This window comes from Lepidochelys kempii, chromosome 9, assembly GCF_965140265.1.
Source record: "Lepidochelys kempii isolate rLepKem1 chromosome 9, rLepKem1.hap2, whole genome shotgun sequence".
Classification (NCBI taxonomy): Eukaryota; Metazoa; Chordata; order Testudines; family Cheloniidae; genus Lepidochelys; species Lepidochelys kempii.
The window spans coordinates 9521705-9533707 of NC_133264.1; the positions used below are offsets into that span (position 1 = coordinate 9521705).

The 12003-nt window shown below is 44.8% G+C and overlaps 1 protein-coding gene across 7 annotated transcripts in view; it reads left to right on the top strand.

Moving 5' to 3' along the window:
* The window catches only part of MCF2L2 (MCF.2 cell line derived transforming sequence-like 2), a 319798-nt gene that overhangs the window by 269666 nt on the left and 38129 nt on the right, over nt 1-12003 (top strand). For all 7 annotated transcript variants that reach the window (XM_073359253.1, XM_073359256.1, XM_073359257.1 and 4 more), the window contains 3 exons: nt 4662-4754; nt 5324-5416; nt 10423-10548. In XM_073359253.1, the coding sequence (XP_073215354.1) occupies nt 4662-4754; nt 5324-5416; nt 10423-10548 (312 nt within the window). The remainder of the gene's footprint in view (nt 1-4661; nt 4755-5323; nt 5417-10422; nt 10549-12003) is intronic.

Consider the following 12003-nt stretch of genomic DNA (forward strand, 5'->3'; position numbering starts at 1 on the left):
ACATTCCTGAACTTTGAGATGCTCAAGATCTGACTCTGAATTGATAGCCCAGCCCTGATTATTCCCCTGTGGAATTCCGTTTCTGACTATGCGACTCTCAGTCCTTGCCATAATGAAAGGCTAGTTTTAAGGACACAGAACGTTTGTCTGAGCTGGTGTCCCCTTGATTTGTGCAGCGCTGTGTATGATGTTTACACAGAGGGCTGCTACATCAGGGTGAGTGACTGGTAGGTTAATGATTGCTTTCCCTTCTTTCTCCAGTTTGAACACAGTTTTGTTTTGTTTTGTTTGTCCCTCTGCTGCTGCTTTTGAATTGACCATCACCATCTCCCTTACTGAAGCGTATCTGTTTTCTTTAGGCAAAGGGCAAGCAGTCACGCTTGATTACCGTTTCTGATTCCTTTCAGTTCTGTGTTCTCTCCCCACTGCCGCTTTCCCTCCCTGGCAACATACATAAACAATCCTGTTCAGGCAAAGGCAAGTTTGCACCTCACTTTGAAATTGCACCACTAATATTGCTTTGGTTGCAATTGCATAATCGTAGAAACGTAGAGAAGGGTGGCATTGGCCTTCCCCAGTCCTCTCCCATCCCCTTTGTATCTGAGCCTCATGGGTGATCCCAGCTTAAAAGATGACAATCCCACAACATCCCTGCCAAAAACTATTCCTTGGAGAGACATTCCTTGTCAACCCCAAAGAGGCAGCATTGTCTAGTGGACTAAGTACAGGACAGAGAGCCAGGAATTCCTGCATTTTACTCCTGCTTCTGCCTCTGTCTATGCTACAAAGTGAGGTTGATGGAACCCGCCTTGCATTGACTTAGTTGTGCATGGTCTACACTTAAATTTGTCGGCCATCAATGGACCATGGCTCGCCATTACACTGACATAGTAACAGCACCTCCCCGAGCGGCATGGAGCTATGGTCCATGTTCTGAGGTCAATGCAGCATGGATGTAGACAATGAGTGACCTATGTTGACCCTAACAGTCCTCCAGCAGTTGTCCTACAGTGCCCTGTACTGACTGCTATGGTCACAGTTATGAACTCCACTGGCTAGTGGTCAGGGAGACCAGAAGACCCCCCACCTTTAAAACCCTATGAATTTTTGAAATACCTTTTCCTGATTGTCCATCTTGGCAAGCACCTAGCAGCTCTCCACGGTTATGTGCAACTGCCCAGCCGGCCATGCCAGTTGCACACTCCAGATGCGCTCCGGCCTGGAGTAGGCAGGAGATATTGAATCTCCTGGGCTTGTGGAGAGGTGAGGCTCTGCAAGCACAGCTACGGACCAGCCATAGAAATGAGGACATCTACGAGCGGATTGCCCGGGAGATGCAGGAGAAGGGGTGTCACAGGGATCAGTGGCGGTACGGCTTGAAGGTGAAGGAACTGCGGCAGGCATATCAGAAGTGATGTGCCGTACTAAGAGGAGACCTCACCACCATCCCATAGAGCAGTGATGCTTGCATAACCATAGAAAAGTAGTCCTTTCTGTTGGATGTACTCTGTGGGAAGGTACGCTGGTGCCAAAATAGGGATGTGCATGCCATCTATTGCTCCACTGCAGTTTGGGAACTCCATTGCTGCAAATCCATCCACCCTGTCCTGCATGTTGCTGAGAATTACAGTCCTTCAGAGCAGCAGATGATTAATGGCCCTGCACACTTGCATGACAATTGCCCCCGCAGTGGATTTTCCAACTCCAAAATGATTTCCCACTGACAGGTAGCAATCCAGCATTGCAGGTGTCCATGGTGTGATCACCACTTGCTTCTCCACTCTCAGTTCAGCTCTCATTTTGGTGTCCCTGCCCTGGTTGTCTGGAGCAAGCTTGGCACACAGATCCAGGAATGTGGCCTTGTCCATCTGAAAGTTCCTTGGCCACTGCTCATCATCCCAAGCCTGCGTTATGGTGTGGTCCCATCTGTCAGTGCTTGTTCTTGGGTCCAGAAGTGGCCCATTTGCAGCTGCTCTGTGAGCACCACTAACAACTTCATAGTGGTTCTCACTGTGTCCCACAGTAACCTGCCCTCCAGGAAATCATCATGTTCCCCACTGATCTGGGGTTTCTTGCAGCCTGCAAATACTGCAGGATTGTGTGTCCTGTGCTTGCAATGCTCACGATAATAATGCAGAGCTCTGCAGGCTCCAAGCTTCTGTTAGAGACAGAGGCGGAGCTGCGGATTAAAGTTTCCTCTGGCCTTGGGGCCCCGCTCCAACCCTTCCGCCTGTGGCCCCGCCCCCACTCCACCCCTTCCCCCAAGTCCCTGCCCCCGCTTCTCTTCTTCCCGCCCCTGCTCTGCCCCGCCTCTTCCTGCCCTGCTCTGCTGCCAGGGAGTGGGGTCAGGGCATGGGTCAGCTTCCAGACTGCTGCGCTGGGCATCACAGCATGGGGAGTAGATGGCCAGCCCTCTGTGGAGAAAGAGGTGGTTAGGGACTATTTAGAAAAGCTGGACGTGCACAAGTCCATGGGGCCGGATGAGTTGCATCCGAGAGTGCTAAAGGAATTGGCGGCTGTGATTTCAGAGCCATTGGCCATTATCTTTGAAAACTCATGGCGAACGGGGGAAGTCCCAGATGACTGGAAAAAGGCTAATGTAGTGCCAATCTTTAAAAAAGGGAAGAAGGAGGATCCTGGGAACTACAGGCCAGTCAGCCTCAACCTCAGTCCCCAGAAAAATCATGGAGCAGGTCCTCAAAGAATCAATCCTGAAGCACTTACATGAGAGGAAAGTGATCAGCAACAGCCAGCATGGATTCACCAAGGGAAGGTCATGCCTGACTAATCTAATTGCCTTCTATGATGAGATTACTGGTTCTGTGGATGAAGGGAAAGCAGTGGATGTATTGTTTCTTGACTTTAGCAAAGCTTTTGACACGGTCTCCCACAGTATTCTTGTCAGCAAGTTAAAGAAGTATGGGCTGGATGAATGCACTATGAGGTGGGTAGAAAGTTGGCTAGATTGTCGGGCTCAACGGGTAGTGATCAATGGCTGTCTAGTTGGCAGCCGGTGTCAAGTGGAGTGCCCCAGGGGTCGGTCCTGGGGCCGGTTTTGTTCAATATCTTCATAAATGATCTGGAGGATGGTGTGGATTGCACCCTCAGAAAATTTGCAGATGACACTAAACTGGGAGGAGTGGTAGATACGCTGGAGGGCAGGGATAGGATACAGAGGGACCTAGACAAATTGGAGGATTGGGCCAAAAGAAATCTGATGAGGTTCAATAAGGATAAGTGCAGGGTCCTGCACTTAGGACGGAAGAACCCCATGCACAGCTACAGACTAGGGACCGAATGGCTAGGCAGCAGTTCTGTGGAAAAGGACCTAGGGGTGACAGTGGACGAGAAGCTGGATATGAGTCAGCAGTGTGCCCTTGTTGCCAAGAAGGACAATGGCATTTTGGGATGTATAAGTAGGGGCATAGCAAGCAGATCGAGGGATGTGATCGTTCTCCTCTATTCAACATTGGTGAGGCCTCATCTGGAGTACTGTGTCCAGTTTTGGGCCCCACACTACAAGAAGGATATGGATAAATTGGAGAGTCCAGTGAAGGGCAACAAAAATGATTAGGGGTCTGGAACACATGACTTATGAGGAGAGGCTGAGGGAACTGGGATTGTTTAGTCTGCAGAAGAGAAGAATGAGGGGGGATTTGATAGCTGCTTTCAACTACCTGAGAGGTGGTTCCAGAGAGGATGGTTCTAGACTATTCTCAGTGGTAGAAGAGGACAGGACAAGGAGTAATGGTCTCAAGTTGCAGTGGGGGAGGTTTAGGTTGGATATTAGGAAAAACTTTTTCACTAGGAGGGTGGTGAAACACTGGAATGCGTTACCTAGGGAGGTGGTAGAATCTCCTTCCTTAGAAGTTTTTAAGGTCAGGCTTGACAAAGCCCTGGCTGGGATGATTTAATTGGGGATTGGTCCTGCTTTGAGCAGGAGGTTGGACTAGATGACCTCCTGAGGTCCCTTTCAACCCTGATATTCTATGATTCTATGATTCCATGACTTGTGCTCGTCCAGCTTTTCTAAATAGTCCTGAACCACTTCTTTCTTCACAGAGGGCTGGTCACCTCCTCCCCATGCTGTGCTGCCCAGTGCAGTAGTCTGGGAGCTGACCTTGTTCGTGAAGACAGAGGCAAAAAAAGCATTGAGTACGTTAGCTTTTTCCACATTCTCTGTCACTAGGTTGCCTCCCTCATTCAGTAAGGGGCTTGACTTTCTTCTTGTTGCTTGACTTTCTTCTTGTTGCTAACATATCTGAAGAAACCCTTCTTGTTACTCTTAACATCTCTTGCTAGCTGCACCTCCAGGTGTGATTTGGCCTTCCTGATTTCACTCCTGCATGTCCAAGAAATATTTTTATACTCTTCCCTGGTCATTTGTCCAATCATGCGCCCATCATGTCCAATCATGCGCCCATCCCCCACGCTGTAGCTTCCTTATCCCAAGCGATCCATCCAAGCTAACCTTGCTAGTGTAATGAAATTTGAAAGAGTAAAAATAGTTTATACAATAGGTTTTTCCATAGAGACTTATTACCAGGAACTGGTTCGATCTTATGTATTTGGAATAGAAGATGTAGAGGAGATCTGGTTAATGATCAACATTCAATGAACTGTTTCCTCCTGAGTTATGTAAACTTTTCTTTTTGTTGCAGAAAGAGGATCTCCAAGTATATGAAAAATACTGTCAGAACAAGCTAAGATCTGAAGCCCTCTGGAGACAATGTGGAGATAGCCTCTTCTTTCAGGTAGAGTTTAGTTACAGACTGGCAATGTAAATCTGTTGGAACTCCTTTTCCCATCCATCTCTCTTTAGAAAGTTTCTGTATACATGTACATTAAAAAAAGTTATAGAGGAAAATATATCTATGTATACATCTTATAATTCTGGGAGGCACTTGGCATCCATGTCAATTAATAGTGTCTCAGAGACTCAATAGACTGGTAGATGGAATGCCTGGATATGAACCTGTCTCTTCGGTTTTGGTTCCAGGTCAGACCTAGTACCAGAAGGGACCTTTTTCACAGAACCAGGTTGACTGAAATCTCGCAAGAAGATCTTGCAGGATTTCAGCATCATCTAGTCTGAATCCAGACCTTGGCTCTCATTCAGAGATGTTTGTATTGTACACAAAACAGCTGGGAAAGTCCCTTTGTAAATTGGCTAGTGAAATCTGGTGTGCAAGGAACAGAATATATGTCTTGTTGAATCAACAGATTCAATCTCAAATTATCTTAAACCTTAGTTCCAGGCTTTGTACCCCTGTTCTATTTCTAAGAGTTGTAGTATGATTTCCTCCTCTTTTGTCTCTTACAGGAATGCCAACGTAAACTGGACCATAAACTCTCACTCGATGCTTATCTCTTAAAGCCAGTCCAGAGGATCACAAAGTACCAGTTGCTTTTAAAGGTAAATAAAACTAAAGGACATTCTCTGTGACAAGGCAATTGATTGTTGCTGCACTTTGACACGCCTATTGGTTGTCTGTTTTGGGTAAGGAATTACACAGCAGTGCCCACTTAAAGGCGACACCTTAAATAAATACTTTTGCAATGTTAAGTTGACCAGGTAGATGAACAAGCATAGTCAATGTAGGGACTCTTGGTTGAACCAAAATAAGAGCCTGATCTTGGGAGGTCCACATGCTGTCAACTCTCACTAAAGTCAGAGACAGTTAAAGGTACTTTATAGGATCATGCCCTAAAACAGGCACTGAAGACCACTGAAGACTGGAGCGTACATAGTGCAGCACGGTTCTGGATTCAGCACTGTTTCACTATAAACAATAAGGTCACTTTTCAGTTTTTCACAACAGAATAGAAATGATCTAGTTCTTTAATTAGAGTTTACAGGAGCCTTTAATTGGAGAGAAGTAAGGTCTACCCACCTGAGTGCAGGCCTTCACAGCAAGCTGTGTTCTAATCAGGGGCCAAACTCCCTTTGACTTCAGTGCGGTCAGGATTTCACACTTACTGAACTTCCTCTCTGTGAATAAATTACTCCAACCAAAATTCCCAAAAGGACGTCGTTTTGGGTGTTTTCCCTTTTTCAGGGCCCAACTTGGGGCAGATTGGCCCTAATTATCAGACGTGGTAAACATCCGCAGCTCGCATTTGACAACAGCTGAAGTTGTGGGTACTTAGCACGTTTGAAATTCAGGTCCAAAGTTGAAGCTCCAAGACCAGTGTCCCCTTTTGAAAATTTTGGTCTTAATTTCTGTTTCCATCACTTCATCTCTAAAATGGGGATAATATTTTCTCACCTCCTTTACCAGGGTGTTTTGAGGGTTAATTGGTTGATGTTATGAAGCATTTTAACTACAAAAAATGTTAATTAGTGTTATGAAGTCCACTATGGAATTTCGTATACTACCTAGAGCAGGATCTCAGTTGGTCCAAACGGACATAGCTCCATTGAAGTCAATGAAGTGATACCAGTTTATGTCATCTGAATATCTGGCCAATCATTTACCTGTGCAGCATCTAACTGCCAAGGTAATGGGCTATCTAGGAAACCCTAGGATACGTAGAATGAAGAACCCTCTGTACAGTAAGTGGACCAGATTGCACTGTGGTGCAACTTCATTGACTCTCATAGAGTTGTACCTGCTTATTCCAGCAGTAAATTTGACTCAGGTGTTTCCAGGAACTGTAATAGTAAAAGGGAGGGAGAGAATTTAAAAGAAATGTTCAAGGTCTCCAGTAGAAGAAGAAGAAACTGTGCTCTCTTTTTAATTTGAAATGTGCCAGTAAGCAAAAGTGAGATTAGATCAAGAGGTACAGTTCTCAAACAGAACAGGCACAGCCATTGGGATCAAATCAGGTCAGACCAGTTCTGTACACACCTCACAGTATATTTGGAAGGACGCTAAACACAAAAAGAATTCTGAGTGCTCCATAGAAGCAGCATGCTAAGCCCCTTTGGAAAGGAGCTTCTCTGAGGGTGGGGAAGTAGGGCAGGAGGGTGATTCCGGAGAACCTTTCACAATTAGAAATGGATAGTAAGGAAGAGGCAATGCATAGGAAGCAAGTCTTGGTGACCAATGGGCAGATCAGCTTTTAGCTCCTGGATCACGGGGTTTTTTTTAAAACTCGATTTGGTTTCAGTCAGTTTAGCTAGTTTTAAATGGCAGCCTCCTAACGAGATGATGGTCGTAGAGATTGCTCATAATAGTAGGGATTCCACAACAGGTAACGCAAAGTGCATCTTGCTCTTTCCCTCTGAGGCATGGACAGCCACGTATTTAAAGGCAGCGCCATATGATGTCGGAATTGTTGGAATTTGTGTGAATCCCTTTCTTCAGTTTCCTTTTCACTTGGAGTTTCCGGGTTTGAATAATTTCAGCTGCATTTTGCTCCAGTTTGGAAAGTAGACATGAGCCTGAACCAAAACCACAGAGGGGGATTCCAGTTCATAACATGAGTTATGAGGAGAGGCTGAGGGAGCTGGGATTGTTTAGCCTGCAGAAGAGAAGAATGAGGGGGGATTTGATAGCTGCTTTCAACTACCTGAAAGGGGGTTCCAAAGAGGATGGCTCTAGACTGTTCTCAATGGTAGCAGATGACAGAACGAGGAGTAATGGTCTCAAGTTGCAGTGGGGGAGGTTTAGATTGGATATTAGGAAAAACTTTTTCACTAAGAGGGTGGTGAAACACTGGAATGCGTTACCTAGGGAGGTGGTAGAATCTCCTTCCTTAGAGGTTTTTAAGGTCAGGCTTGACAAAGCCCTGGCTGGGATGATTTAGTTGGGGATTGGTCCTGCTTTGAGCAGGGGGTTGGACTAGATGACCTTCTGGGGTCCCTTCCAACCCTGATATTCTATGATTCTATGATTCTATGATTCAAGCCTTTGCACCTGTGGCTTATCTTTGCCAAATTTTGAATCAAAACTAGGTGAAACAACTGACTGTTGTGTGGTTTCCACCTAAAAGGTAGCTCCATATTACACACAACTTGACTTCTGCTCACCTGAGAGTTGGCCCAGCTTGGCTGAAATTGGACCCTGTTTTGGCAAAAGGTTCACAAGTCTGGCCTGAATTTTAGGTTTGTAACTAAACCGGGTGAAGGTTCACACAGCTGTGGTGAAGGCGTCTGTCTCCTACTTAGTAAACACAAATGAGCAGAGAGGGGGCGGATTTTCAGAAGTAACAATGAGGGCATGGTTTTGGAAGGGGGACTTCCCAGTGGCATGTCAGCTCTCAGCCTTATTCCCATTTGCTTTAGTAGATACAGCATGGACGGTACTCTTGCTGACTTTATAGTTGGCAGGTTGGATGAACTCATTGGAAGTGCTGTTTGTTTACTGTTATAATATTTAGTGCAGACATTCCATTGTGTAGCCTTGCTGTTTGTGCTTCTGAAATGAAGCCTACAGTTACCCAACCAAGTGCTCATGTCATAGTGAAAATACATTCATAAAGACCAGTGAATAGTTACCAGACAAGCACCTGCCTGAGCTTGTTGTGGGTCACTAGAACTAAGGTGAGTCACTGAAACTTTTGTCTCATTCACTTGCTAACCAAAAAACATATTCCTGGAACCCAACAGGTTAATAGGTGAATCCCCCAAGCAACATGAGATACAACAATTATGCTTTATCAGCTCAATCCTATGGGCTGCTGAGTGGCTGCTGCAGACCCTCAGTGGAGTTAAGAGCCTCCAGCACCTTTGAGCTTCAAGTCAGTATCGACCCTGCCAATTTAAAAAAAATCTTTTTAAATGCTCGATGTATTCGACTTTTTCTTTCTTAGGCACTTTGAGTGAAGACAGAGAGGGCCTGATTCGGATCTCAGATGAGTGTAAATCAGGAGTAACTCCATTAATTGCAATGGAGTTGCAGTGGTGCAAAACTGGAATCAATGATGTCAGTCTCACAGTTACAGATTCCACAACGTACAAGAGCAAAGAGTCGATATGGGAGAAGGCTCAATTTAAAATCAAAAGGCCTGATTCTCCTCTCAGCTTTTACAGAGATGTAACTGTAGTAAATAAGTGAGAAGAGAATTAAGGCCCAAACTTTCCTTAGAACTCTTCAGGGATAACCAGTGACTAGAGAATGAAAGACAGGAGTGAGGAGAGGTGCTTCTATGGGACCCAGTGAGCAATGTGTACTCTAGATATTTGGGGTCCAAAGCAGAAGATCCATACATGGTGAGACTGCGCATTTTGGCCTTTTAATTAAATTTCGTTTTCCTGATTTTTGGCCACCTGTTCCCCAGCAGGCCTAGGACTTTGCCCCTCATTCCCCATGCTGGGGACATACAGAGGGGAGATCACTTATCTCAGAGAATTAGCCCATTTTTAAAGTACAATTTTAATGAATTTTTGATTGGAGATTAACGTTGTCCTTTTGAAGTGATCATCCTTTGAACAGACATTTCAAATTTTCATATGTGGGTTGGTCAATAGTTGGGGTGGAGGTAGGGTTTAAGTGAGCTGGAAGATTTCTCTGCATCTTCCCTGCTCCTCCTAAAAATTCAGTGTCTGGAAAACTAGCCTTCTAGTTAGAGACTAATGAAGCTCAACCTACTTAGGGCATGTCTACACTTACCTCCGGAGTGATCGATCCACTGGGGGTCGATTTATCAGTCTAGTGAAGACACGATAAATCAACCGACAAGCACTCTCCCGTCGACTCCGGTGCTCCACCGGAGTGAGAAGCATAGATGGAGTCGATGGGGGAGTGGCAGCAGTCAACCTATTGCAGTGAAGACACCGTGGTAAGTAGCTCTAAGTACGTCGAATTCAGCTATGCTATTTTCCTAGCTGAAGTTACGTAACTTAGACCAACTTAGCTTGCCCTCCCACCCCTAGTGTAGACCAGGCCTTAGTTTATCAAGAAAAAGATTGAGAGATGATTTGGTCATGGTCTGCAAATACATTGATGGAAGCGATTGCTACATTAAGGAACTCTCTCTGTTATCAGTAGACAAAGGCAAGATCCAGTGTCTGGAAGCTGACACTAGACAAATTCAAACTAAAGATTAGATGCATGTTTTTCACAGTGAGGGTAATAATTGGAACAGTCTACCTAGGGATATGGTGGATTCTCCATCGCCTGCAGTCTTTAAATAAAGACTGGGTGTCTCTCTAAAAGAAATGCTCTAGCTCAGTCAGAAGTTATAGGCTTGATGCAGGAACCACTTAGTGAAATTCTATGATTTGTGTTAAAGCCGGAGATCAGATTAGATGATCACAATGGCCCTGTTTGGTCATAAATGAATCCATGAAACTTACAAATGTCCAAAAGCTTAAAAGGTCTATTTCCAATGATCGTTAAAGAAACTCTCCTGCCACTCCTATAACTGCACTCCTCTGTGTGTTCAGCATGTGAAGTGGTCTTGTCATAGCTCTCTGATCAAGGATATGGACTTTTGAGATGTTCCTTGATATGGCTGTCTTCATTGTTTAAATAGGAAATGCTGAAATGCAGCAAGAATTCTGAAGGCACCGCTGAACTGGAAGAGGCGCTGGCCACAATGCTTGATATCATCAAGTCAGTGAATGATTCCATGCATCAAATAGCCATCACAGGATATGAGGTATTATTATTATTTATTATTTGTATCCTAGTTGTGGATGTTCCTGCCAGCTCCAGTCATGACATACGCACCACTATTGCAGGTTGCAGGAGTCCAGATTTCTGATCTCTAACTCAGAGCCTGCCCAGGTGACAAGTCTCTGACAGAAAGACACAGGATGAGATGTAGCCGTGATCAAACATGTGGGTGGATGTGACAGCAGGATGCAGCTCTTTTGAGCAATGGGTTTGACACTGACATTTGTAAATGGGAAGATGCAGACTTGACTGGTCCAGAATAAGGTAGTGATAGAAAGCTGTATGTGACCCCAGTACAGACCCTCCAAAATCCCAGGGCAGGGGATGGCTATGGGCCAGGAAAAGCTGGTTGGTGTAGAAATTGGGCAATAGAAGCCTACACTTGTAGCTGGAGGCCCTATTGCCTCAAATATATTGATGACAACAATAGTAGCAATGCAAATCAGTGGTAACTGCACTGAAGTCAGCTGAGTTACACCAGGGATGAATGTGGCCCTAATTTACAAAGAGAAATGAGTCACTGATTAAGAGGTAGCAGTGATTACCGCTGGAGAAAAGAATGACTGTTAAAAGAACAACTTTAAATAATGCATTGTTAGAACTGTGTGGACTGATGGGGATGCGCTCACCATTTAGAAATATCAGAAGGATGGAAACACTAAGGAAGAATTTATTTAGTCTGGTTCAAGCAATTTATAAAGTAGGAATAATGGGATGGACATTAAAGTAAAATTTAGGCTGAATATCAGGAAAAACAGGAAGCTGTGTTGAGTTGTGGAATAGTCTCCAAAAGGAAGTTGTGGAAAGCCTATTAGTGTCATCTATAATGGGACAAAACACTGGAAAATATGCTGTAATGTCTGGATCAGAAAAGTAATCTTTCATTGTGCAACAGGATGGACGAGGTTCCGCACATGCCTTTAACAATTTCTAATTTCTAGGATTCTGTGATTCATAATATATCACCAATTATATCTGTATCTGGTAGCTAAGAGCGCTAGATGATACGGTATTGTAATGAATTAGCTAGTACATAGAAAACACTACGGTCAATGCTGCTCTTTACGGGATGGAATTAGAACTGCCCAGCTGTGTGTCATAGATAATGTCCTATAAACACCTAATGGAGATGCTCCTTTAGCTTATGTAGTGGAGCAAATGCTTGTGGAACAGGAGGATCTGAGTGCCAAGCCTGCGGTTGCAAAGAAGTTTTAAGTTGGCCATGGCGTGGGAGGTGAAGCAACAATAGTGAAGTTCTACCTTGCCATGGATTTGTTACAATAGTTGCAAACACGTACGCTATATAATAATGTCTCTTCCAATGGGTCAAATTCTCCCACTGTACAAAGGACCGGCACAAAGCCCATGCACTATTTAAGTCCCACATAAGCCCTCAAAGCCTGAAGGACTTCAGTGATGCCTTGTGTGGCCCTGTGCA